This window comes from Euleptes europaea, chromosome 20 (genome assembly GCF_029931775.1).
Source record: "Euleptes europaea isolate rEulEur1 chromosome 20, rEulEur1.hap1, whole genome shotgun sequence".
Classification (NCBI taxonomy): Eukaryota; Metazoa; Chordata; class Lepidosauria; order Squamata; family Sphaerodactylidae; genus Euleptes; species Euleptes europaea.
Genome location: NC_079331.1, coordinates 756,145 through 783,610, shown reverse-complemented (window position 1 = coordinate 783,610; position 27,466 = coordinate 756,145). Strand labels below are relative to the sequence as shown.

Below are 27,466 nucleotides of genomic sequence, written 5' to 3'. Positions count from 1 at the left end.
GGGCTTCCTGGAGGCCCCTGGTTGGCCACTGTGTGTGAACAGACTGCTGGACTTGATGGGCCTGGGTCTGATCCAGCATGGCTTTCCTTATGCTCTTACGAATAGTAGTTATGATGCATACCCCTTCTCTCCAGTATCAGAGGAGCATGCCAAATATATTCAGTGCTGTGAAACACAGGCAGGATGGTGCTGCTGCAGTCGTCTTGTTTGGGGGCTTCCTAGAGGCACCTGGTTGGCCACTGTGTGTGAACAGACTGCTGGACTTGATGGGCCTGGGTCTGATCCAGCAGGGCCTTTCTTGTGTTCTTATGTATTGCAGAGGTCTTTGTAAAGGAAGAGCCCAGACTGATTTCAGATAATGAACGTAGATGTTGCAGCTGGAAATTCTGTTGCGTCCTTCATGCCTCCCCCACCAAACATGTACATTCGAATACAATGAAGAAAGATGCAAAGCAGAGGCCAGAAGTTAGCTGGCACCTTTAATGAGTAGGGAATTCCAGGATTTGCCAAGACAGGTAAGACCTATCATGAGTCATGCTGAATGAATGCCAGTTCACGTCTCCCTTGGAAGTCCTTTCATAGGGCAGTCTGGAGCTCGGGCGCTTTGACCTAACAGCTTCCAGTTATTTCCTTTATACCCATGAATTATACACGCACACAGTTATCCTCCGACGAACTGGGCTCTAATCCATTACCATTTCTGCCACAAGCAACATGTGAAGGGATTCAATTGGACTTACTTCCAAATAAACCTGAACACATGAAGCTGCCTTATACTGAATTAGACCTCCCTTGGTCCATCAAAGTCAGTATTGTCTACTCGGACTGGCAGCGGCTGTCCAGGGTCTCAGGCAGGGGTCTTGCACATCACCTACCTGCCTAGTCCCTTTAACTGGAGATGCCACTGGGGATTGAACCTGGGACCTTCTGCATGCCAAGCAGAGGCTCTACCACTGAGCCACAACCCCTCCCCATGAAGCTGCCTTCTACTGAATCAGACCCTCGGTCCATCCAAGTCAGTATTGCCTACTCAGACCGGCAGCGGCTCTCCAGGGTCTCAGGCAGAAAAGGGTCTTTCCCATCCCCTATTTGCCTGGTCCCTTTAACTGTAGATGCTGCCAGGGATTGAACCTGGGACCTCCTGCATGCCAAGCAGATGCTCTACCACTGAGCCACAGCCCCCTCCTCTGTAGCAGCGAATGCAAACGCAAACACGTGCACGTAGTCGGTCTACACGCGTCACTTGTGAACGCAAACACCGCCGCACGCTGGGTCGCCCCCCTGCGTCAGCCGGGAGGGCGAATCCACTCTCTCGGAAGAGCCAGGCCGGCGGCCAATTGCCAACGGCTCCGCCTCCCTTCTGCGGGGCGGGGTCAAGCGCGCCTCGAAGGGCGGGGCAAAGGAGCCGGCCGGAGAGGCGGGGGGGGGAGAGCGCCGCCCGTCTGTCTGCGCGTGCGCGGCCGGCCGGCCTGCTGCCGCCCCCACGGCGCCTGCGCGGTCTCCATCCGGGCCCTTCGTGCCGCCGCCGACTTGCGCGTGAGGCGAGAGCCGCCGCCTCCGCCGCCTCAGTCGCAAAATGGCCGCCGCGCCGCCCGGGCCCGCCTCGGCCGCCGCCGCCCCGCCGCCGGGCCCGAACCCGGCCGCCACCGAGAGCAAGAAGATCACCGAGCTCCGCGTCATCGACCTCAAGTCCGAGCTCAAGCGCCGCAACCTGGACGTCGCCGGCGTCAAGACCGTCCTCATCGCCCGCCTCAAGCAGGTGAGGCCCGGCCAGGCCGCGGAGGGGGAGGGGGAGGGGCGGGCCTCTCCTCGGGGTTGACCCACAGGTCTCCGCCGCTGGGCCGGGGCCCCGCGTGCTTCCCCTCCCCCCCCCGAGGGCCGAGGCGGCGCTCCGAAGGAAGACCCTTCTTCCCCCGAGGCGACCACCGGGGTCATCTAGTCCAACCCCCCCCCTGCACAATGCAGGGAATTCACAACTCCCTCTCCCCCCCACACCCCCAGTGACCCCCCCACTCCATGCCCACAAAATGCCCTCCTCATGAACTGCCTAAGTTCACAGAATCAGCATTGCTGACAGATGGCCATAGACTCATGGAGCTGGAAGGGACCACAAGGGTCATCTAGTCCAGCCCTCCCTGCACAATGCAGAAAATTCACAACTCCCTCTCCCCCCACACCCCCAGTGACCCCCCACTCCATGCCCACAAGATAGCCAAGATGCCCCTCCCTCTCATCACCTGCCTGAGGTCACAGAATCGTAGAGTTGGAAGGGACCACCAGGGTCATCTAGTCCAGCCCCCCTGCACAATGCAGGAAATTCACAACTCCCTCTTCCCCCCACACCCCCAGTGACCCCCCCCACAAGATGCCCTCCTCATGAACTGCCTAAGTTCACAGAATCAGCATTGCTGACAGATGGCCATAGACTCATGGAGCTGGAAGGGACCACAAGGGTCATCTAGTCCAGCCCTCCCTGCACAATGCAGAAAATTCACAACTCCCTCTCCCCCCACACCCCCAGTGACCCCCCACTCCATGCCCACAAGATAGCCAAGATGCCCCTCCCTCTCATCACCTGCCTGAGGTCACAGAATCCTAGAGTTGGAAGGGACCACCAGGGTCATCTAGTCCAGCCCCCCCCCCCGCACAATGCACAACTCCCTCTCCCCCCCCCCAGTGACCCCCACTCCATGCCCACAAATTTTTAGGCTGATACGGTGAGAAATTTTTAGGCTGTGTGTGGTGAGAAATTGATTCGGGGCTTGCAGAGTCTTTTTGCATGATTCTCAACTAACTGTGCAGAGAGGTGAAGCAGTATCGTCTGAACAGGCAGCTTATGAATTTGGAAGTTAATGGGCTTTGCGAAATGAACAGTTAATAGTTAATCATTTGAGTGCACCGTAGCAGGTTGAGTTTCCTTTTGATTTCCTCTTACTGATTTGCAAAATGTTCCGCGTTTTACAGTAACAAGGTTTTTGCTTTGGTTGGTAGCATTGCTGAGGTTAAACTCGTACTATGTATGTAACTTACATTAACTGAAATAGAGTTAAACAATCAAGTACTTATTTGACTTTTGCTCAGAGAAATGGCAATCGGATCTGACCTGGTTCTTCCGTTGTTAGGGATGGATAAGTTAAATGGCTCTCTGGTGGTCTGCATTCTTGGGTATGAGTATGATCATGGGACGCCTCTTATTTTTGAAACTGCTCTTCTGGAAGGCAGTGTCTATTATGAATCACTTGTATTATCATTTGGAAAATTAGTCAACAATGTGTGCGCCAGAGCAAAATAATCATGAATGCATGAGTAAAATCGGTAGTTCTCACCACCTCTCCTTGTGTTTTGTCTTAGGCTATTGAAGAGGAAGGAGGAGATCCAGATAATATTGAAATAGCTGTCTCAGTTGATACTCCAAACAAGAAACCAACAAAAGGCAAAGGTTAAAACTTTTTCTGAGAACTCTGACATTTCTTAAACAAGCATTACTTATTCGAAAAGCCGAGTAACTGTCTTCTCCTGTCAGAATCATAACTAACCTGTTCGAGGCCTTAATCCCAGGGTCCCCAATGGGGGGTGCCATGGTCCCCACCAAGTTTTTAGAAAGTGGGAGGGAGCAGGTAGGGTTTTTGCCCAGCAGGGCTTCTGATTGGCCATTGCATATTAGATTGAATGTGTCATTTTTTAAAAAAATGTTGCTTTAGCAGCAGCCACCACAGTACAGGGATCTTCACTCTGTGACTGAAGGTGAGCTGTGGCCGCCATTTTGTGGCTGGCTCCGCCTCCTATTGCAACCATTTTGTGACTGCGCTCATCACACTCTTTCAGAATTCCAAAAGTGCCCATGGACTGAAAAGGATTGGGGACCTCTGACTCAATCTGTGCTGCAGTTCTAACTCTGCTTTTTGTCTTCATTTACATACTGGGCTTCTCTGAATTAAAAAAACGGAGCCAGCATCGATACTGTTTGCTGGACCAGCAGAAATTGTTCTGCTGAAAGAACTCTTCAGATCGTATATATCTCTGTGCCATGTTTCAGTCTTAAGGCAGCTTGTATTTAAAAAAAAAATCCATTATGGAGCCAAGCAATACCTCATAGCCAATATCCTGTTACTCAAATTTATCATGTTTAAGCATCCTTCTGCCCTGAAAGGACAAGATAATCAGATGCAAGTGGCATTGTAGGTAGCTGTGTTGAATTCAGCTGGTGGTTAATTTTTCCACTGTGGGCGGCTGTCTTCATAGCACAGTGGGACACCATGTCATGGGAGGAGTTCATGTTGTGCAGTTGCCTGTGGAATTAGAAAGTTTGCTATGTGTAAAAATGGCTGGTCAGTCTTTCACAAGAGGTCAGAGTTTGTCTACAGATGGGTGGATGTTCTATCTTGTGGCTTTTCTGGCACAAATAGATAGGAAAACAGGTGCAGTTCAGTGCCAGCCTAAGTGGCCTTCTGTGCTGTATAATGCCCTTTGAGTTTCAAGGGATAACCAGAGTGCTTTTAATGCTCCCACAACAGAGAGTGCTGGCTTGCTTGAAGGTTTGTTCTTGATTCAGAGTGGGTGTGCATGGAAGTGGATTCGTGTGTACCCATCTTGAGGCAGTATAAAGGCACTTCAAATCAAATTCTCCCACTGGTACTTTGTATGTTACCTAAACAGTGATTTATCAGTGTTTTTTCATCTGACCCTTCCAACAGCCATGCTGCTGGATGCCCCAAAAGAACTTTTCCCCTTGCCTAGGAGGGCGGCCTCCTGACTGGTGTATCTCATGTCACTGCGGTGATTCCTCCTCCTGTATTGCTGAACTTTGCTGCTTTGCTTCAGTCACTCTCGCACTCCGGAAACACAAAGCAGCTAAAAATCCAACCCTTGTTGCTTCCTGCAGCCCGTGTGGAGGGGAGGGGCCATGGCTCAGTGGCAGAGCCTCTGCTTGGCATGCAGAAGGTCCCAGGTTCAATCCCCAGTGGCATCTCCAGTTAGTGACCAGGCAAGTAGGTGATGGGAAAGTTCTCCGCCTGAGACACTGGAGAGCTGCTGCCGGTCTGAGTAGACAATACTGACTTTGATGGATCCAGGGTCTGATTCAGTATAAGGCAGCTTCAAATGTTCATATGTGTGTCCTTCCACACCCAGAACAGATTATGAAGCGGCCTCCACGCCTCCTCACTGTCAACCTTTCGGAGGCAGTTGATGATGGTTTTATTTGGGACCATGTGTGGTTAAGTTTGCTAACAGTTCTGGATTGTGATCTTAAATTTTACTTTTCATTTTTAAATGTATTTTGTTTTATATATTTTATCTAGTAAGCCGCCTTGAGCTCTGTAAGGAAGAAAGGCAACTAATAAACGTTTTAAATAAATAAAACTTTCCACACGCAAAGACTATTCAAAGTTACTGCTCAAAGCACTTAGTTCTCATCATTTGCTGAATATTAAAAGGTCCATATGTGCTCTCAGGCTCAGATAGGTTGGGAATCCCTGATCTGTGGTGTGGGTTTTATTTGGTATGCTGCCGAGGGCTCTTTTTTTTATTTATTTTTTAAGAATGTTTAATTAAGTTTTAACATGAAACAACATACAGGGCACACAACATATATATTTAGTAGCATAATTTTGCACATTCTAGACAATGTATCTATATAAGTCTGAAGTGGGTCTACAATCAGTCTATTTTTAAAAATATAATTGAAGGTATATAAACTTATTTCTAAGCAGTTCTAAACAATCCGAGGGCTCTTTTTGTCACGTGGCAGGACACGTAAATTCAAAGTGGTCATTAGCGTGCCCTTTTCTTTAGGTAAGAAGCAGGAAGCCGATGAACTGAGTGGCGATGCTTCAGTGGAAGACGACTCCTTGGTCAAGGTAATGTTATGAAGTCTGAAACAAGAGCTCCAAACCTGAGCACCCTTAATAAGGAATAAATTGCACAGGACTAATCAGGATTGCTTATTTTTGCACTGCTTGCTGGATAAAGGCAGCGAGGTTTAATAATAATAAAAATAATAGAAAACAATGTTCAGTCTGAACTTGCAATTGATCACTTTTTCAGTTATGCAAGTATATGACTGTTACAGCAGGTAGGGGGAAATGGTGCCTTCCCTTGCTGGGAAACTCCCTCAGACAGGGTTCCCTGGAAAGTACCCTGGTAACCCACCGCCACCTACCACTCAGGACCTGTGCGGTCCAGCAAACCGAGAAGCTGTTAAGAGAAATATTACAGAGGCATAGACTGTACTAAGTGAAGCCAAAATGTCTTTATAAAAAGGTTTATTGTAAAAGAGAGTGAAAAGGGCAAAGGGTGGTTAGATTCAAAAAGGGTTGGGGGAAAAAAAGGAAAACAAAATACAGGGGGAAGCACACAGCAACACAGAAATATTCAAATAAAAACCAATACAGTTGCACTAACTAGGCTAAACACATTACCTATGCTGTAGCTGGTTCTCCAGAGCCTGTGCAGAGTTCCTTGTGATAATAAGAAGTTGAAGTCCTTAACCCCCACCCAAGTTCCTGCGGACCTAGTTTCCCCTGAAGACTGAAAACTAAGGGGGTTTCCCAGCAGGAAAAGGCGCCATTTTCTCCTTCCTACCGTGACAATTACTTTATTCAGTAAATAAGAACTTGTCTGTGAATTACAAGCAATAGACTGGTGACTAGGCTAAATCTTCAAAGCACGAACCGTTAAAGTGAGGAAGAGACCTTGCTTTAAGCGTTGCTGACTGCCCAGTCCTGGGAATGTCCCTGTGTTAATATCAAGTGGTGTTGATATTTGCAAGGAATGTGAACTGGAAGCCCAAGAGGCAAGTGACCAGGATGGGAATGATGAACTGAAGGACTCTGAAGAATCTGTGGAAAATGAAGACGACTCCTCAGCATCGAAGGCGTCGCTTCCTGCGGAGAAGAAGAGAGCTCATTCGAAGCGGACAGAAAAGGACTCGGGAAACCAGGTATGCTGCAGAAACCCCTTTGGTGGAATGTTGGAATGGAACGTTGAAAACTTTAATGCCTTTGAGAGTTGTCTTGTTCTAGCTTGTTAAAAATGTTTTTTATGTTCTTGTTTCTCAGCCAGAAACTAGCTTCCAGAGTTGATAACAGCTAATAAAATTTAATGCAAAAACTACTTAGGAAGGGGCTTTCTCTGCAGGGTCTGAACTGGTATTTGAGAAGAAGGGGACTCGTCTGGATGGTGATGACTCCCCACCCCACCCTGTAGCCTAGGAATTAATTTACCCAGTTTCTTACTGTTGACCTTTGATCAATGATGCTTATTTATTTCATTTGTACTCCACCTTTCCCCCAATGGGGACCCAAAACCGCTTACATCGTTCTCCTCTCCTCCATCTTATTCTCACAACACCCCTGTGGGGTAGGTTACGCTGAGAGAGTGTGTGTTAGGCCCAAGGTGATCCAGCGAGCTTTCGTGTTGATGGTTTACATCAGATGTCTCGTCCTCTGCTGCAGCAGTGTAGGATTAAGTAGTGCTAGAAGATGTCTTCAGCAGTAATGCAGGTGGGGGAGTTAAGCTTCCAACTCTCCTCTGCCTCCGAGCCCGCCTGTCCTGTCCTGGCGTATTGTATGGTGCTTCCTTAAAACAAGGGCGTGATGAAATAGCTCAGCTTGAGGAGCGCTTGACACCAACACACAGGGCTTTTTAATGTACTTTGTGACAGTCGGCGATTGTGGCTGTGGCGTTCTGTTAGGCAACTGGTTCCATTCTGAGAAGTCATCACAAGGCTGCGAGACTTGTGGATGGAGAGAATCGCAGAGTTGCAGGGATGTCTCCGAAGGCATCCTGTCAGTTCACCGTGATCGGCTTTCCCCTTCCGTTGGCTCCACCTGTGGCAGCGTGTTTAAATCAGTTGTTGAAGCAGAAAATGCTGCCCCCCACTTCCTTCTGAAAGTGTCGCTAGTCCCGAACTAGCCTAGTCAGCGGGTCTTGGTTTGTCTCCTTAGGGCTCTGATGTTCAAGATGCGGAAGATGGAAGCTTTGCTGCTGCTCGCGTAAGTTTTTCAATTCCCTTCTCAGGGCCGCTTAGGAAGCAGAGGCCACATTTGCGTTCCACTGGAAGGAAAGGGGGGATACGGAAGTGCAAGATTTCATCGCAGCATAGGAAAGCTTAATAGACCCGTAACTGCGCGGTGTATTGATATTAAAGGTCTAAAGGGAGCCAGCGTGGCGTAGTGGTTAAGAGCGGTGGTTTGGAGCGGCGGAGTCTGATCTGGTGAACTGGATTTGTTTTCCCACTCCTACACATGAAGCCAGCTGGGTGACCTTGGGCTAGTCACAACTCTCTCAGCCCCACCTACCTCACAGGGTGTCTGTTGTGGGGAGGGGGCGGGAAGATCACTGTAAGCCGGTTTGAGTCTCCCTTGAGTGGTAGAGAAAGTCGGCATACAAAAACCAACTCTTCTTCTACTAAATGACCTTTCAACAAGAAGGTCTCAGGCTTGTTTAAAAACCAATAGAAACTGTGAAAGCAAATGCAAAAAGTGTAACAAAACCAACAAGTAAGAGAATACCTCAGCAAAGCTCAGAACATATCAGTCTTCAGAAGACAGAGCCAAATGTCAGGAAGGAATGAGATTGTGGCTTCCTGCCTGGGTTTTCGAGCCAGACTTGATAAGTTTTTGAGGAATGAGAAGCCGTGGTCTCCTCTTGTTTCTGAGATAGCCTAGCCTGCAGATTAGCAACAATGAGCATGTTTCTGAGTATATGCCAATAAAGTTTGATTGATTGATTAGCAACAGTGCCAAAGATCCACTCTTGTGTTGGCTTGGCTGCCCTCGGTCGCCATGCCAGCCAGCCTGTCCACAGCAAGCCGCCATGTCCTACACCAGTTGTAGTTCCCAAGCTGTCTTCCAAGGCAGCGGCACATACAGGGCTTTGCAGTAAATACCTCCCTGCTCCTAGCGTGCGGATAACTGTGTCCAGCTCAGCTCTGCACTGGAAGGTTTGTGACTCGCCTGCCAGTACGGACCGACAGAGGGCACTTTGAGGCATGCTGGTCACCTGGGCCGAAGCTGCGTGCTTGGCCTTTGCAGGGAGTGCAGTAATGCATGAAAGAGGTGTGTCCTGCCTCCAGTGGGCTGAAAAGAAGAAACAGTTGGCTGTCATATATTGATGGTCTCAGTCCCAAATCCTTTCTCTCAGCGGGTTCACGTAGCTGCAGTGCTTTCCTCAGACTGGCAAATTGTGTATGGAGTATCTGTATTATCTGCCTCTTTGCCACCTGCAAGTTAATTTATAATAACTGCCTGAGTTATCAAAGGTAGAATTTGCATCTCAGACCAGCGGCGTGGAAAAAGCAGGCGAAGTTATGCCTTATTGGGCACAATGTCTGCCATTTCAGCAGAATGAAGGAATGTAGGTCTCTAAAGTAGTTTAAACCAGACTTCTTCAAAGTATTGCCGGCTTTATTCTTTTAAAGTAGATGTTGACAGAGCAGAAGACCATTCATTCATTCATTATAATTTATTGCGGTCCTTGACCAGTATTACAAAGTTAAAACATCATTAAAACAACAGCAGAAGACTGAAAGTGAGACTTTTCTGCCGGTTGCTCAGTTTCTGAATGATTGGTGGTTGGCCTGCTCTGTTTAAAGAGAATGGTAAATACTGAGTGGATTTTTTTCCCTGACTTACAGGACGGAGAAGAAGAGAACGAGAGAGGTATGTTTTGAAGTTCAGTAGAGTTCAGAATGCTCTTAATACACCTCAGGTTGCTTTTTACAAATAGCAGGCTCGTCCATATCAGACATGTTGGCTGTGAGCACGTCTCCCATGGACAGTGGCTGGATCTGTGCTCTCAGCTGGCTTTTCTTTGAATTGCACACATACACACACACAAGCTGTTTTACTGCCTGTTGATCTGTGCATCTGGCCTACAAAAGGGCCTTAATTGAGCAAAGCTTCCCTACTCCTCGAGTCAGAATTGTTTATGTACGGTAAGTCTTGGCGCGTGCCCTTGTCTTGCACTGGCACAACTGCCAAGTGCCCTCATGGGAGTGAAAAGTTCTGCAGAATGGAATCTGACAGCCGTTCAAACAATGGACAGCTTTCTCCTTTCTACTGCATTGGCAAAGGCCACATCATGCTTCATGGTCTCAGGCGAGATCTGGGAACACACGGAAGGAGTCTGCTCACTGACGCCTTTAAAAGCTGCTCTGTGGAGCACAACTACAGGAAGCCACACCCTACCCAACCTTCTTGCTAAAGAAGACCCATAGAGAGCACTCTTAAGGACCTTGCTTGTTGGTGGACTAACGGACATGGGATCATTGTGACTGTACACGTGAAGTCACGAAGGTTGTGCGCGTGCGTGGGTGTAAGCTTGGTCTTTTGTGAGGAGTCCCAGCGCAGAAGCCTCTTCGTGTACAGTGAGAACGCCTCCAGAGGCGCTGGCGAGAGGACTGAGAGCATGGACCCCCAGGCACGCTGAACGAAGACCGTCGGCCTCCTGTGAACTTTGGCCTCGAGTTTGTGCGGTACCGAGCACAGCTGACTTCTGCAACTGCACCGTGGCTGGCAAGGGGCCACTGGAAAAGAAGAAAGGGACAGTTGGGCAGCTGCGAAGGATTTGGCTCTTGAGCTCTGAGCCATCGGAAGGATACTGGAAGATGAACGGACTTGTAAATGAACGTCTGGGAATACTGACTTGCTTTTGAGCCACGAAGGAGCGCTTCTTTGCCCATCGCCTCCAGCTTCGGAAGCCAGACGCTTGTACTGAAGAGCAGGTGTCTTGTGGACGGAGCCCACCCACACCTGTTCGTTTTTTGGTACTTGTGTCTAGAAAATTGGTTTGCCATGAAGAATGAGTGATCCTGGGTAAAGGATTGATTTGTGTGTGAATGCCCCTTTATGTTTTTCCTCCTAACCTTCCATCAGTTCTAATAACCGGCTTTGTGTTTTCTAGGTCCTCTTCGAGCTTTATGCATATGAAAAATGTTTAAACTTCTTGTTTTGCCATATTTATTCCTGTTGAATCCTCTTAGATAAAGCAGGTTCTGGTGATGGTACACAAGAAGTATCTAAGCCTCTTCCTTCAGAAGAGAGCCTAGCTGAGGCTGACCAGTCGGTTCACGAAGAGATGGAAGCAAACGCGTCTGGGAAAGAAGCTGAGGAGGATAACATATCGGTAACAATCCAGGCCGAAGACGCCATCACGCTGGATTTTGATGGCGATGACCTTCTGGAAACAGGTAAAAATCTGAAAATTACAGATTCAGAAGCAAGCAAGCCAAAAGATGGGCAGGATGCCATGGCGCCAAGCCTGGAGAAGGAAGGCAAGGCTTATGAGATGACTGAGAACCATAAAGATGGTAAGAAGGAAGACGGCATGAAGGGGGATCCCGTCAAGAAAGAAGCCCGAGAAAGCTCGAAGAAGGCAGAATCTGGAGACAAAGACAAGGATACTCTGAAGAAAGGTCCCTCGTCTACTGGGGCCACTGGTCAAGCAAAGAGGTTTGTCTTTCTATGTCCGTTCTTTAAGGTACTACCAGCATTCAATAAGATCACTCTGCATTATGGGGGTAGCGGCAAGAAACTTGTAATTAGTGTCTTATGCTCCTGCCTATAAAATGTTTTGACAGCCATAAGTTACCTGTGTTTAAAAAAAAAAACCAAAAAAAAAAAAAACCACCCGGGATCTTCGTATATTCTTTATCCTGCAGATTGCATTGGTGAATTGACAGCATATTATTATTATTTTTTTCAAGTAGTCACGTTTTAAGTACCCCTGTGATGATGGTATTGAACAACTCTCAGTTCTAAGAGCACCAAAATGAAGCCAAGTCCCAGTCCTGAATGTGGAGAAGATTTGCCATATATCCACTGAATAAAATTGTCAGAAAATCTAGATCTTCGGGCATGATGGGGAAAATCAGTGCAAGAAGCCATGATGAGGGGCAAAAATCACATTTCCTCAAATTACAGACCAGCCCTCACTCACTCATTTATGTTTCAGAAATGATTTGCTTTAATAGCATAAGGTTCTTGGCAAGGAAATTCCATGAGTTCAATTTGCTCTGATTTTTGTTCCTTTTTAGCTCTACTAAGGAATCTAAAGAAAGCAAGACTGCATCGAAGGATGAGAAAGGTAATGGGGCCCTTTCCCCCCTAGGTCTGGTGTCTAGTCCTGGGGTGAGTTTTCTGTCCAGTCACGTGCTTTGAAAATCAAGAGTGAGGAATGTTCCTGCTCAGGCGTTGCCTTCTCTTTAAGGTTTGGTTCTTCTTTGTGGTCTCTGCGCATCACACAGATAGGATCTCAGGCGTGTGCACGCAGAACCTCTGAACCTGTAAAAGCTAAGAAACCGAGTCCTAAGAAACTTAAGTCCTATGAGCTAAGAAACTTAAGTTTCTTTGAGAAAAAGTTGAAGGAGCTGGGTACGTTTAGCTTGGAGAGGAGAAGACTGAGAGGGGACATGATAACCATCTTCAAGTACTTGAAGGGCTGTCATATAGAGGATGGTGCTGAGTTGTTTTCTGTTGCCCCAGAAGGTCGGATCAGAACCAATGGGTTGAAAGTTTCCATCTAGACATTAGGAAGAATTTTCTAACAGAGCGGTTCCTCAGTGGAACAGGCTTCCTCGGGAATGGTAAGCTCTCCTTCCCTGGAGGTTTTGAAGCAGAGGCTAGATGGCCATCTGTCAGCAATGCTGATTCTATGACCTGAGGCAGATGATGAGAGGGAGGGCATCTTGGCCATCTTCTGGGCATGAAGTATGGGTCACTGGGGGTGGGGGAGGTAGTTGTGAATTTCCTGCATTGTGCAGGGGGTTGGACTAGATGACCCTGGTGGTCCCAACTCTATTATTCTATCTGTGAGTTGCCTTTCTACCCTGTCCTTCCTCTCGGGAGGGTGTTCATTGCTCTCACCTCTCTGTGTATCCTCACAACAGCCCTGTAAAATAGGTTAGGCTGAGAGGAACTGGCCCAAGATTGACCCAGTAAGCTTCATGTCAGTGTGGGCATTTGAGTCCAGGTCTCCCCATGCTTAGTCTAGTGAACTTCCCATTACACAGAGCTACTGCTTCCATCTAAGTAGTATTGGTTGGTTATACTTTGGGGTGTAAATCAACCCTTTGAATTACTGAGAATGTTATCATTTCAAACATGAATTAAGCAGCCAGGCACAAGGAGGGAGAGCGACCCTACAGGGACTGTTATTTCTCTTGGCTTTCAATAAGACTGCTCTGCTTGTCATTTAGACAATATATAAGCCATAACAAATCCTTAGCCCAATCTCGTCAGAGCTCAAAAGCTAAGCAGGGTTGGTACTTGGAAGGGAGGCCACCAAGGAAGACTTTGCAGAGACAGGCAATGGCAAACCACCTTGAAAGCCCCTTGCTGGGGTCGTCATAAGTTGCCTGCGACTTTGTGACGCACAAACAAATCCTTATGACGTAATGATTTACACCCAGAGTAGTCATAGATGTCTGCTTCTGTTAAGTATGGGGGTAGAACTATGGGGCAGCAGGAAAAGAGGAAGACCGAACAAGAGATGGACTGACTCAATAAAGGCAGCCACAGCCCTCAATTTGCAAGACCTGAGCAGGGCTGTCAAAGATAGGACATTTTGGAGGACTTTCGTTCATAAGGTCGCTATGAGTCGGAAGCGACTTGACGGCACTTAACACACACACACACACACACACACACACACAGAGAGAGAGAGAGAACTATGTGCAAAAGAGAGGATTGCATCGCTGGGGGCTTGTACCTCCTTGTTGTGTGTTCCTAGCAAAATAGTGTATGAAATCAAAGCGTTGTGCTCATTATCACAGAGCTTGCACTTAATCGGAATACCACATGCAGCCAATGCGAGTCACGCGTCACGTACTAGCAGAGTAGATTGTGCTGCTTTCTCGTGCTAGGTGAATTTCTGGGATATTTGCCACCATGGTAACTCTGGGTTGGGTTCCGTCTAAATTCCATGCATAGAAGTACAACTCCTCTGCCCCCAGGATCCCCAGGGGCAGCCTGAAGGGAAGTTGAAGGGCTGCCACGGCATTAGAGAATTAGCAGAAATTGCCTCCTCCCCTCTCCCAACAACCTGTGTAGATCCTTCTCACACCATATAGCCTGTTGTTCGTTACAAATAAAATATAAATAGGAAACCACTTTGTTCAGAAGGACAGTTTTCCTCGCTGTATAATATCTCTGTGGATAATCCTGATTTAAAAATATTTTTGACCAGTCAGCGTGACTTCGCTGAAGGTCCCCTAATGGGCTTTTTTGTGCCGGAGTATAAGGTCTGGTGAAGTGGCTTAATTTCATGAGATAGACTGCTGCAAACCAAGACTGTTGTTGTAGCAGTAAGAACCGGGTGGCAGACCCTGTTTTTAGGAGGCATAAGAACAGAAGGAAAGCCCTGCTGGGTCAGACCCAGGCCCATCAAGTCCAGCAGTCTGTTCACAAAGTGGCCAACCAGGCGCCTCTAGGAAGCCCCCAAACAAGACGACCACAGCAGCACCATCCTGCCTGACTTCCACAGCACCTGATATATTCGGCATGCTCCTCTGATCCTGGAGGCAATTAGCTGGCCATTTTAGTGGGCTCTGGCTAGTCAGTGGCTAACTTGTCACTGCTTCAGAAGAGTGTGTGAAGCTCGCTAAAATTCTGTGTTTGCTCTGTCAGCAGTGGCAAAGTTCACCCCCCCCCCCAATCTTCACGTCCTGCTTATCCAAAGCGAGTAGTGGTGCAGGCATCCGGAGTGGTTGTCTGCCACGCGGGTGAGCATGCGAAGGCTGAAACATGACCTTGTGGCTTTTCTCATAGGCAGCGCAAGCAGTGGCGGCAGCAGCAGCTCAACCAGGAACCTGTGGGTGAGCGGCTTGTCCTCCAACACAAAAGCTGCTGACTTGAAAAATCTCTTTGGCAAGTACGGCAAGGTATGGCTTCACCTCCGCGGGGTTAACTGGCTCTTCAGTTGAGCTTGGCTGAGAGAGGGCGCTGAGGCTCAAGGGGCACATTTTTTTCTCTGTCAGGCCGCTGCTCCAATAGAAGCTAGAGAGCTCTTTTCCTAAATTTGTGTCTTCTGGTCTGTCTTGTACTGTAGACATTTGACTTCATTCAGATACTTCTCTCCCCCCCCCCCAAGCTGATACCTAGAAGGCCCTGTCAGGCATTGCCACCTGTCAGACCTCCAGAGCAGGGCCTGGCTAGCTCGCAATGTCCAAAGCTTCATATTGGAGAGGAGGTACCATGCTCCCAAACTACTTGGGTCTTTAAAGGTCCGATCCGGCACTTCGAATTGTACCCAGGAAATCAACATGGTCCCAGTACTTATCTCCAGTGGTAACTGGGCTCCTGCATTCTGGACTGAAGGATGCATCTGGGAACTCTTCAAAGGCAGCCCCACATAGCCTGAGGGTTTGGTAACTGTGGTTAGGTCAGACTTATTCAAGAAGTGCTGCAGCTGATAATATGCACTCAAATCTGCTGCTGCTTCCTGACCCTTGGGTAGCAAGACCTCGAATACCCCCACCCTGCAAGCCTGAGTCTTCATGGAGAGAGTGACCTCATCCAGGACAGGCTGAATCCCAGATCAGCAGATGACCAAACAGTAACACTTCAGCGATTCCTGGATTAATTTTCAAGGTGCTTGCCCTCATCCATCCCTTCACTGTCTTCAGGCACTGATCCAGACCATCCAGTGTTGCTTTAGGATCTGATGCAGACAAGAAGACGACCTGAGTGTCAGCATATGAGTGGCACCGCACCTCCTCCCAGCCTCCCCCGCCCCGTGGCCTCTTACAGATGTTAAAGCGCATTGGCGACAAGATGGAATCTTACGGAACCCCAAAGGCCCCGGGGAAAGAGCAGGCTGTCCTCTAACACACTGCCTTCTGGGGCTCTGATCTCAAGGAAGGATCGGATCCATCACAAGGCAGCTCAGCGGCAATCTAAAAGTTATTGTCAGTGGCGCTGAAAGCAGCTGTTGAGAAGAATGAACAACTTTAGGTACACCATCCAACTCTTCATGCAGGTTGCCATCCAAGGCAGTTTCGGTGCCAAAATCTGGGCAGAAGCCAGGCAAATAAGGGCTCGGATAATCTGATTCATCTCAGGGAACTTGGAATGGAGAGAGCATTGCATGCGCAAGTCGCCTTGCCCAGGGATGGACTGCCCAGGACAGGCCTAAAGCTGTCCCAACTGCTAGTGCCCAGAGTCTGCTGCTCCAAAGGGGTTTTTCGCACCACAGCTTCCTGAAGCTTCCCAGGAACCGTTCCCTCCCTCCAGAGGGAGTGTGACAACCTCAACTGTCCCAGCTGGCGAGGCCTCCTCTGGCTCATCTCAAGAGCCAGGAAGACGTTAGGATCAAGCATGCTGGAGGCTGGCCCCACTTCTCCCACATCTAAGATTGCACACATTGAAAAGTGTGCAATAAAACACTGCCAAGTGGTTGCTCCGGATCTGTTTGGTGGAGCATTCTTTCCACTTAAATGGTCATATCCACGAAACGTTCCCCAGTTCTCAAGGTCACAGAGCTGTACAGTTCACCTCTCTTCCTGATGCTCAGTACAGATTAAACCCCTTGCCACAGAGAGCTCCTCTGGGTACCATGTTATGGTTGCAATGGTGGTCTTTTACCACCGCCACAGAATATGCCCCAATATGGGCTGTGGCCTGTGACTGAAGGCTTGGGTGCCCCACAAAGGACCTGTTTTCTTCTATGAGTTACAGCTTCCCAAGGAAGGTTATGAGAGAGCAGGAGGCCAGAAGCTAGATCCGAGTAGCAAAGGTTGCGCCTTCTGATTCTGGCTGCTAATGGGCCAGGAAGTAAAACTCCTGCTGGTCGTGGCAGTGGCTTGCAGCTCTTCTCTTACGAGCTTGGGAAGTCAGCGATGAAGCTGAGGCAGCTCTGTCGATGCCCAGCCGGGCCTGTCTGTGGATGCGCTGGGGGTGGGGGGGTACGAGAGGGAGCCTGAGACTTCTCTTCAAACTGAGATTGTGTGTTCTTGGCCTTGGCCTAAACAAGTGTTGCATATCAAGGTTCAGCTCAACAGAAGGCTCAACGTTGTGACTCTGAGGCAAGCAGACGAGGGCCATGCATTGCAGATACCTGCTGAGAAGCTGGCCTTGCAACCTTTGGCCTTAAAGGCGCATAAGATGCCTGAGAGGAGTTTACGAATGGGCATCCTCAGAGTGGAGAGCGCTGATGTGACGGGGGGGTTGGCTTAAAACCTTGACTCGCATTTGGTATCTGTTGGTAGGTCCTGGCTGCGAAAGTGGTCACCAATGCCCGGAGCCCCGGAGCCAAGTGCTATGGCATTGTGACCATGTCCTCCAGCACAGAGGTGGCCAGGTGCATCGCCCACCTTCACCGGACGGAGCTGCACGGGCAGCAGATTTCTGTGGAGAAAGTAGGTGCCCTGCTTCTCAGCAGCATAGAACAGTCGTGCACGGGGGTGGGTGGGAAGTGCACCCTGAAGTGATAATCCCACCCCGCTAAGGCAGCCACAGAATTGATTCCTAATTCGAGGTTTTGTTCCACCCACACGATAACAAAACAACATGAACACATGAAGATGCCTTATACTGAATCAGACCCCCCCCCCCTTGGTCCATCAAAGTCATTATTGTCTACTAACACCGGCAGCGGCTCTCCAGGGTCTCAGGCAGAGGTCCTTCCCATCACCTATTTGCCTGGTTCCTTTAATTGGAGATGGTAGGGATTTAACCTGGGACCATCTGCATGCCAAGCAAATGCTCTACCACTGAGCCATGGACCCTCCCCAAATGAACACATGAAACTGCCTTATACTGAATCAGACCCTGGGTCCATCAAAGTCAGTATTGTCTACTCAGACCGGCAGCAGTGACTCTCCAGGGTCTCAGGTAGAGGTCTTTCCCTTCACCTACTTGCCTGGTTCCTTTAACTGAAGATGGAACCTGGGACCTTCTGCATGCCAAGCAGAGGCTCTGCCACTGAGTCACAGCCCCTCCCGTTGGGAACTACCCACTGTTAGGCCTGCTCCTGTTCCTTGAGGACAGAGGCTGCCCATTGCTGGCTTGGTCTCTCTGAGGGACGCAAACTTGTTTGGACTCACTCTGAGATAAACCGGGCTGCTTTCCAAACTGTTTAAATGACACAGCCTGGTGGGAGTTGATTTAGGAAGGGAATCATACAGGGTTTTAGGGGCCAGGCCTGTCTCCTACTGGTTATGTTCCTTTTACATGATTTGGAGCTGGCTTTGGTGTGTTTGCATATTTGCAACGTGCCTCTATCCTAATAGAGATGTTGGATAGGAGTGAGAGATCTGTAGCTTCCCCAAGGCCCTAATCTGTAACCGGCCTCCTCCTGACCTAACAGCCAAGCAGCGGTTGGCCTGGGTGCCTGACAAAACTTTTCCCTCTGGCCTGAATGTAAATTCAAAGCTTGTAGCTAGTTGTTTTGGTTCCGAGGGAGCATCTTTCTCTTCCACGAGACCCGAGATGCCCTGCCTGGCAGTGTACCTGTCCATCCATCACGTGCCTTCTTTAAAATGGCAGGTGAAAGGTGACCCTTCCAAGAAAGAGATGAAGAAAGAGAGCGATGAGAAGTCTGGCTCCAGCAGGAACCCCGGAGAGAAGAAGACAGCCTCGAGCGATAAAGCCAGCAAGTAAGCTCCATCTGCCTCTTCCGGCTTGGGCAGGTCAAGCACCATTTAGTCTGAGATCAGGAGAAGCCGCGGCCTTTCTGGGTGGCAGTGAAGCCCCCCTGCCAGTTGGAGAAGCTTGCATCCGTTCCGCTGCTTGGCTAAGGGCTGTGCCGGACCAAGAAGCTCTACCTCGAAGGCCCCTCTAGCTGCCTAGCCTTTGTCAGGCATTTCCTGCATGCATTCAGACGCTTCTGAGAAATCCTATGGGTGGGGTAAGGGTTATAATTGTTTATAATTGCCTTCCACGAACATGCAGCAGATAAATTTACATACCGCAGAAGTGTGTATATACAGCTATATATCGCACACAACCAAATGTGTACAGGTTTCATTGTGTGGACAAGAAGACGGGTTGCTCGTTAATTAAGCTAAATCCTTATTCTGACAACATGTGAGAGGTAACTTGGCGGTGGTGCCTATCAGTGATGGCTGTTCTCTGGTGGGAGGTCGAGCTTCCCGAGTGCTTGATCGAACACCACCTTCCACACGCCCGTGCCGTTTCTGCCTCCACGGAGCCCTGCTTACGGCTTCCTTCTTTTTTTGAAAGGGCTCCATCCAAAAAAGACGATAAGAGATCTGACAAGTCGGAGAAGAAAGAGAGTAAGGATGCCAAGAAACCCGAAGGTAAAGATGAGAAGAGCGATAACGGAGCCAGCTGCCCTACTCAAGAGCCCGCTAAACCATCTGAGGAGAAGAAGCGAATCAGTAGGCATTCCAGCTGTTCTCTTTACAGACAAATTCACAGCTTAGTTTTCCACATGGGCAAACCTGGGATACTAGGATTGCACTCGTGTCTCTAAAATGGACCCCAGTTAACTTGGGGCAGGGTGGTGGTGGTTGTGTCTGTGTTCACACCGCTTTTCTGTAATACTTTGTAAGCAGCTGTGTTGACGCAGGGCTGGCGTTGTAAAACATACTCCTGAGCTTTCCTTATTACCCTGAGATTGGCAGTCCTTTTTCTCCTCCCCTTTTCCCCCCTAGAACAATTGCTGGGGTTTCAGTCATGTGAACCTCTTGACGCGCTCCTTTTGTTTTGTGACATTGTCAAGGTGAAGAGCTGTCTTAGAAAGTGAAGCCATGAAAGCAAAACGTACATGCAAGCCTAGCAAAAAGCCTGCGTTCTTCGTTCTTGTTGCCCCTGAGTGATACATGTCTGTCTCGCCTACCCCCACCCCAGGTGTGAAAAGCCCTAGTCACATGGTAGTCCTCGACCAAACGAAAAGAGACCAGATGCACCCAAGGCCAATCCGGAGGGGGAGGTTTGAAAAGGTAAGGTTCCAAGCTCACCTTGGATTTGGCCTTCGTCTCCTTCTGACGTGCGCAGTTGGGGGGCCTCGGGAAGCCACACGTAGTCGCGACTTGATACTGGGCTCTGAAGCCACAGTTCTGCTGCGCTGAAAGCAAGAGTGATGTGCCCCAGTTTGAAGGGCCTCAGTCAAGATACAAGAGCCCCATGGAGCAGAGTGGTAAGCTGCAGTACTGCTGTCCAAGCTCAGCTCACGACCTGAGTTCGATCCCGACGGAAGTCGGTTTCAGGTAGCCGACTCAAGGTTGACTCAGCCTTCCATCCTTCCAAGGTCGGTAAAATGAGTACCCAGCTTGCTGGGGGTAAAGGGAAGATGACTGGGGAAGGCACTGGCAAACCCACCCCGTAAACAAAGTCTGCTTAGGAAACGTCAAGATGTGACTTCACCCCATGGGTCAGGAATGACCCGGTGCTTGCACTGGGGACCTTTACCTTTTAGTCAAGATAGTTGTACAAAAAGCATTTTGCCTCAATGAGGAATAGTGAAGGGTGGAGCATTTGAGAGTGGGGGAGGAGTACGCAGCTTCCCTGGGGGGGGGTGGACTTTGGAGTTTTGCAATTTGGAATCTCTAGTTCTCAGGCCCTGGAACGTGTGCTGGAAGCCATGTTGATTTTCGTGACAGTCATGCTGTGAACAAGACTCCCTCACTCTGATGCTGTGTCAATACCATTCTCCAGCCACAGATATTAAGGAACAAAGAGCGTTTCCTTCAAGACAAAATGAAGTTCAGAGACTACAGAGCCCGGAAGGATATCTTGCCCTTTGAGAAAATGAAGGAGCAAAGGATGCGCGAGCACATGGTCCGGTTGGAACGGATACGGCGTGCCGTAGAGCTGCGCAGGTAGGGGCTGGAACACTGACTGGCAGAAGAGAGGTGGAAGGTCTTCAGGCCTATGCCAGGGCTCTCTGCTTGTGCTCCTACATGAGTAGGGGATGCTGGGAGGGAGCTGGAACTTCCTGCGGCCTTTTCCTTGCCTTAAAAGAAATGACAAATTGGCAGCCCTCCAGACCAAGTAAAAAAACTTCCAAACAGGACAGCCGTAATTCGGCTGGTCACCAACTCTATGGTTCTATGGAGTTAAGTTTCAGGGAGTGCCGATCTCCATTGCAGACTGCAACCGCCCCATTTCTCGAATCCCCACTTTTGCAGGCGAAGAGAAATCGCTGAGCGTGAGCGACGCGAGAGGGAACGCATCCGACTTATCCGCGAGCGGGAGGAGCGCGAGCGTTTGCAGAGGGAGAGGGAGCGGCTGGAAATCGAAAGGCAGAAGTTGGAGAGGGAGAGAATGGAACGCGAACGCTTGGAAAGGGAACGCATCCGCATTGAGCAGGTACCAAATTATACTCCTTCCAGTTTCATTGGGCGGGGTCCACCTGCCCAGTCATAACATGAACATCCTTTTAAAGGCCACATGGGCACTGGTGAACTGAGAGCACAAATGCTTCCCGGTGCTTGCCCAGGGTTAGGGGAGATCCTCCGCTTCACGAGCAAAAAGAGCAGCATTTCGCCCTTCTGCTGCTGCTTATTCCTTGGAAGTGGGGCGAGATGAGAGTGTTCCGTGAGCCCGTGGATTGTGTGGATCTCCTTGAACGTGGGAGTCGGCTGGGGGAGAACAAACCTGGAGAAAGACCCTCATGGAAATGCAGCTTCAGCGTTGTGAGAGGCGAGCCCATAGAAACCCTTCAAGAGCTTTCCTGCGTTTCACTGGTTGAGATGCTAAATTCTCCTTTCTACCATTGGAAGGAACTATGCAGACTGAGCAACAGAGGTGTCTTTGTACACATGGCACGACTTCACCCAGTTTTGAATAGGCTCGTGGAAGGAGGGGTGTGTAGGTCCGGGACAGTTGCTTTAGAGCCATGGAGGATGGGGCAGGAGATGAGTGTAACTGTCCCATTCTGGCACTGAGAAGGCCCTTCTCACCCTTCAGGAGTTGAACACATGAAGCTGCCTTCTACTGAATCAGACCCCCCCTTGGTCCATCAAAGTCAGTATGGGCTACTCAGACCGGCAGTGGCTCTCCAGGGTCTCAGGCAGGGGTCTTTCACCTACTTGCCTAAGTCTCTTTAACTGGAGATGCCAGGGATTGAACCTGGGACCTTCTGCATGCCAAGCAGATGCTCTACCACTGAGCCACAGCCCCTCCCCTGAAGATTTTAGTAAAGGCGGGTCAGCCTGTTGGGTTTTCTGGGGAGCTGGTACTACTGCATTCTGTAGTGCTGTGGATGTTGCGCTGCTCTCCTCCCCCTCCCCTAAAGAGCAGGGTGCGGTTCATCGAAGACGGGGTTGGGGACTTGCAGCCGCTTAGTTATGGCTCTGGCTGGAACTGTCGTTGCCTCTGTGTCTAAAATCAGTAGCACATGAGGCCGCCTGCCCCCAGGTTGATAAGAAATAACGTCACACATACCCTTAGTAAAGTTTTCTGAAAAGACACCCATGATCTTTGTCCCGGTTAGGAGCGTCGCAAGGAAGCCGAGCGGATTGCTCGGGAAAGAGAAGAGCTCCGGCGGCAGCAGCAGCAGCTTCGTTACGAGCAAGAGAAAAGGAATTCTCTGAAACGACCTCGTGATGTTGATCACAGGTAGAGCTTGTTCCTTTTCAGACGGGCAGCGTTCCACTTCTAAGGCTGATCATGGCTGCCCAGTGACTAACGATGCCTGGCTTGTGCATAGAATGGTGCCTCCTCCTTGAACAAGCTTTGACTGTTAGAACGAAGTGTGGAAACTTGTGGAAAATGTTCAGGAGACTAGAAAGCGTAGGAAGCTGCGAGGTGGGGCGAGGGAGCTGACCATTGGTGGAACTCTTATTTCAGCGAGGGGCCTGGCCAGTGTAATTCACTGGAGACAGTAAGACAGCCGCAGCACTTTCAGGCACCAGTTCTCAGATCACACTTGTAACGTTCTCCCCTTGTTTTTTTCTTCTTCTTGAAGGAGAGACGAACCCTACTGGAATGAAAATAAGAAGATGTCCTTGGACACTGACGCTCGGTTTGGCCACGGCTCGGAATACAGCCGCCAGCAGAACCGGTTCAGTGACTTTGACCACCGAGACAGGGGCCGCTACCCAGAGGGCTCCGCCGTGCAGTCGTCCTCCTTCGAGAGGTATGCATGCCAGCGATGGCCACAGAGGGAGCGTTCCTCTCTGTTGCAGCCGTGGCTTTGGCTTAAGTGCTGCCTTGAGTACCCTGCTAGAACTCACCTGTGAGGAAGCTTTTCACAACCCAGCTGAAGGGGAGAGGAGTGACTCTGTGAGAAATAGCAGGCACCTTATTTGTTTTAGACTATTTCATAGGCTGCCACACCAGAAACCTATTCAGGGCAGCTAACAAAATAAAAACCATTTAACAATAAATTCATAAATACCCACAATATAACTAGGAACGGAACTCCCAGGGATGGATAAAAGCTGTGCAATAGAGCCTAAAACTGCTCTAAGGGAGGGTTGAAATTAAATCAAATGAGTTTCCGTCTAGACATAAGGAATAATTTTCTAACAGAGTGGTTCCTCAGTGGAACAGGCTTCCTCGGGAGGTGGTGAGCTCTCCTTCCCTGGAGGTTTTTAAGCAGAGGCTAGATAGCCATCTGTCAGCAATGCTGATTCTATGACCTTAAGCAGATGATGCCATGTGTCTGTTGTGTGGAGGGGAAGCCGGTTTGATTCTCCCTTAAGTGGTAGAGAAAGTCAGCATATAAAAACCAACTCTTCTTAATCTGAACATATCCCTGCCTTGCTGAACAGGCGTGAGCGATTTGTGAACCAAGGTGATGGAAAAAAGACTCGGCCCACCGCCAGACGGGAAGAGCCTGGCTTCGAGCGGTACCCCAAGAACTTCAGCGAATCCAGAAGAAATGAGCCCCCCCAGCCCAGAAATGAACTTCGGGACACTGACCGGCGCGAAGTCCGAGGAGACCGAGACGAGCGGAGGACCGTGATCATTCACGAGAGGCCGGAGCTCCCCCACGGCCGCCACCCGCGAGAGGCGGGGCCCAACCCACCCCGGCAGGCCTCGTGGAAAAACGAAGGAAGCATCAACCCTGACAAGCGGGATGCCAGGTGACTTTTCCTGGGGCTTGGCGGGAAATTCTGCCCAAGTGAGTGAATACCAAGCTCAAATCCCTGCCCCGGTCTGCCTGGTGCTGTTTGTTGGCTGAGAACAGTGTGGTTGTGTAAATGCTGGAGACCCTGGAGGGCTGCCGCCAGACTGAATAGACAGTTCTCGCCTTGATGGGACAAGGGTCTGATTGGTGTCTCTGAAGAGTGTAGCGGTCAACCCAACCATGCCCTGATAAACATGCCTGCCCACTGACCAGAATGTTCTTTCTATAGGGAGAGGCCAGAACGGTCCAGCAGGGAAGTCGCCGGACACTCAGTGAGAGGCGCGGCCACTGGGAGCCGCAGTGGCGCCTCTGGCTACGGAAGCAGGGAGGCGGAGCGAGGTGTGATGGAACGAGGGAGTGGGGGACAGGTAGGTCGCGTGTCCTGCAGCCAGAGTGGCTGAGCGGCTTAACATGCCGGCCGATACGGTTGTGTCAGGAACTTGGTGAGTCTTAAAACTGACTTCTGTGTATTGTGTTTTCTGTCAGTTAAATTGGGAACTCCCTCTTCATGAGAGCCAGTGTGGTGTCGTGGTTAAGAACGGTGGTTTGGAGCAGTGGACTCTGACCTGGATAACCTGGTTCGATTCCCCACTCCTCCACATGAGCGGCAGACGCTAATCTGATGAACCGGGTTGGTTTCCCCGCTCCTACACACGAAGGCAGCTGGGTGACCTTGGGCTAGTCACAGCTGTCTTAGAGCTCTCTCAGCCCCACCGACCTCACAGGGCGTCTGTTGTGGGGAGGGGAAGGGAAGGTGATTGTAAGCCGGTTTGAGTCTCCTTTAAGTGGTAGAGAAAGTCGGCGTATAAAAACCAACTCCTCCTTCTTCATGTGCTGCCTCTTGCCTAACCTGGGCCTTCAAGGTGGCCTATACCACAAAACAGTGAAAAACCACATCAGAATAAATATGCTAGTCATAAAACTACAAATCTATAGCCAGCAGCAGAAAACAGACAACTTAATCAAGAGCTTGTAAAAAAAAAAAAAAAAAAAGATGTTCAGCACGTGTCCTTGACAGCTGAACAATGAAGCAGCCTGGCCGGTCCTTGGGGAATTGCAAGGACTATGGGCCATCACCAGAGACCCCTGCTGCTTCTGCCTTACAAGCCCAGCCTCCAGGTGCCATTTGCACCCAGACCCTGACAAGGCTCCTTTATATGGGGGAAGTGCTCTGAATCCGGAGGGGTTGTGGGCCAGCACCGTTGTGGTCTTCACCAGGCAGAACTGGGATTCTGAATGTTGTGGAAGCCAGCTGACAGCCACCAAAGTTGTGTGTTCCCAAGCCTTAGCTGTGCTTTTATTTTGAAACAGCCGTTGCTTCTGGCTTAGGTCCGTGAATGTCCTACTAAACATTCATCTGAGCAGAAAGCAGTGTATTCCCAGCAGCCTCAGCTGGGACGGCCGCGCTGGCAAACCTCTCCACCCATTCAAGCACTTCCTTGTCTTCATTTGACATTGGGCTGGATAAATCAGTTTTACTAGCATTAGAAACGTTCTTATCCACCTGCTAGTAACTGCATGGCCCTTCTCTGTGTGCAGCTCAGCACCACAGAGGGCAGGTTCCCAGTCCTCATATGCCGTGGAGAAATCGCAGTCTAGGGAGGCTGCTGATCAAAGTGGAATGATTTCTTGAAATTAATCCGGTCTCCCTGACAGTCCTTGTCAGAGTCCCAATCTTGAGCTAGTTCCCTCCTTCCAAAGGAGTGGGGGTGGGGAGCGTGCACTCCAGAAGAGGCTCTGCAAACGGTTTCTGCCACCTGCCTGTGTTGGTATGCTCAAGCCTTCTTTCTGCCCAGATGGCAGGTGGGTGGATGCAGCTTGCCGGTAGCCCCTGTGCCTGCTGCGTTCGCGTGCGTCATCCAGTCTAAAGGCTCAGTCTGAGGTGAAGCTCCTGCTCCAGGGCCCAGCTTCAGCTTCCGTCCTCGGCAGTTGGGGGTCCGTGTCAGGCGCCCCTGCCGGAGATTGCTTCGGCTTGTGGCATAGCCCCAGGGGCCCGAGTGTGGTGTGCGTAGCGACATGGCAGCCAGAGGTCTCGGTGCCAGCAGAGTAACCGCCCCGGTTCCTTCCTAGCATTACAATGAAGACCGCCACGTGGTTGAGCGGCACAGCCGCGACAGTGGGCCCAGGAAGGAGTGGCACGGCGCCAGCTCGCAGGGCAGCGGCTACCATGACACGAGGCGGATGGGAGACAGCCGAAGTGGAAGCAGCATGATGGCCCCGCACTCAAGGTAGATGTCCCTCCCTCCCCCTCCCCCCCTTGTGATTGCCTCGCTTTAGCTTTGCAGAGAGAATTGAGACCACAAGTGGGACCCTAATCTGTGGAGCTTGACTGCACAAACTGTCCGGTTGGGTACTGTGAAGCTGTACCGGTCAGTCCATCAGCTGGGAATTGATCCCTCGCAAATGTGAGAAGAATCCTGTGGCTGTTGGCAAGTCCCCGTAGGCCTCCTCAGAGGCAGCTTTCTGCCTGCTGGAAGCTCTGGGGACAGTTGAAAAGAAGGCCCCTCAGAGTCATTTGCATAGTTTTCATGTTTCCCCCACAACTGCTACCTGAGCCCAGTTCGGAATAATGTGCAGTAAATGGAGACAGCCCTGAAGTATTATTCTGCCATCTTTCCCACCCACAACTGGAGTGGTGTTTTATTCCTGATGCGTGCCAGAGAATGCGTGTCCCAAGAGCTGTTCCTCCCTTGTTGGCATACCATTCTCGCAGAATAGCGCTGGGAGTGTGCGGGAAGCCCCTGGCCTGGAGGGCCCAGGCTAGCCCGATCTTGCCAGATCTTGGAAAGCTAAGCAGGGTCAGCCATGGTTAGTACTTGGATGGGAGTCCCAGGGCAAACCACCTCTGTTCATCTCTTGCCTTAAAAACCCTGCGGGGTCACTATAAGTCGGCTGTGACTCGGTGGCGCTTTCCATCACCGTGTGTGAGAAGCTTAAGTGCATAGGTGTTTCCTAACATCCGCCTTGGGTTGAGATTTAAACCCAGCCCTATCAATGCGCTTTCCTAAAGCTTGCAGAAGAGAGGGAGCATCTGAAGAAGTGAAGTTGGCACCTTTAACTCTATTTTTTCTCAAACTTCGTTTCCAGTAATTCCTCGCCCATTAACAGAGTTGTACAGATCACGGGCAATTCCATGCAGAGGGGAAGCGGTTCTGGATTTAAGCAGTTCAAGAGTGGACTGCCACGAAGATACTGAGCCACCTTGGTTTCAAGATAACTTATTGGAAATCTCTTGTGAACAATAAGCCTTGGCTGAAAACCTTGTATTTTTTAATTTTAATCCCCCCCCCCTTTTGGAGACATTTTAAAATGAGTTAGGTTGTTGGGTTTTGGATAGTTGTTGGTACCTTTGGATGGAGGACGGAAACAAGTCAGAACTGAAACGTGTGGCGGTGGCCGTTTGAAGGGAGGGCCCGGTTTGCGCCTG

At 50.0% G+C, this 27,466-nt stretch overlaps 1 protein-coding gene across 1 annotated transcript; it reads left to right on the top strand.

Moving 5' to 3' along the window:
* Window positions 1-1,576: 1,576 nt before the first annotated feature.
* SLTM (SAFB like transcription modulator) lies at window positions 1,577-27,235 on the top strand. The gene is made up of 21 exons (XM_056865965.1): window positions 1,577-1,759; window positions 3,352-3,439; window positions 5,794-5,858; window positions 6,770-6,940; window positions 7,947-7,994; window positions 9,638-9,662; window positions 10,985-11,453; window positions 12,038-12,087; window positions 14,769-14,881; window positions 17,207-17,356; window positions 18,486-18,595; window positions 19,182-19,339; window positions 19,812-19,903; window positions 20,619-20,782; window positions 21,092-21,272; window positions 22,399-22,523; window positions 22,873-23,043; window positions 23,681-23,995; window positions 24,269-24,407; window positions 26,110-26,267; window positions 27,127-27,235. The coding sequence occupies exons 1-21, from the start codon at window positions 1,577-1,579 to the stop codon at window positions 27,233-27,235; spliced, it is 3,084 nt and encodes a 1,027-aa protein (XP_056721943.1).
* The last annotated feature ends 231 nt before the right edge of the window (window positions 27,236-27,466 follow it).

Coding starts and splice junctions, on each gene's coding strand:
- SLTM (XM_056865965.1), top strand. CDS start 1,577: ATGGCCGCCGCGCCGCCCGGGCCCGCCTCGGCCGCCGCCGCCCCGCCG. Junction 6,941..7,946: donor AAAAGGACTCGGGAAACCAG/GTATGCTGCAGA, acceptor TTGTCTCCTTAG/GGCTCTGATGTTCAAGATGC. Junction 20,783..21,091: donor CGTGCCGTAGAGCTGCGCAG/GTAGGGGCTGGA, acceptor CCACTTTTGCAG/GCGAAGAGAAATCGCTGAGC.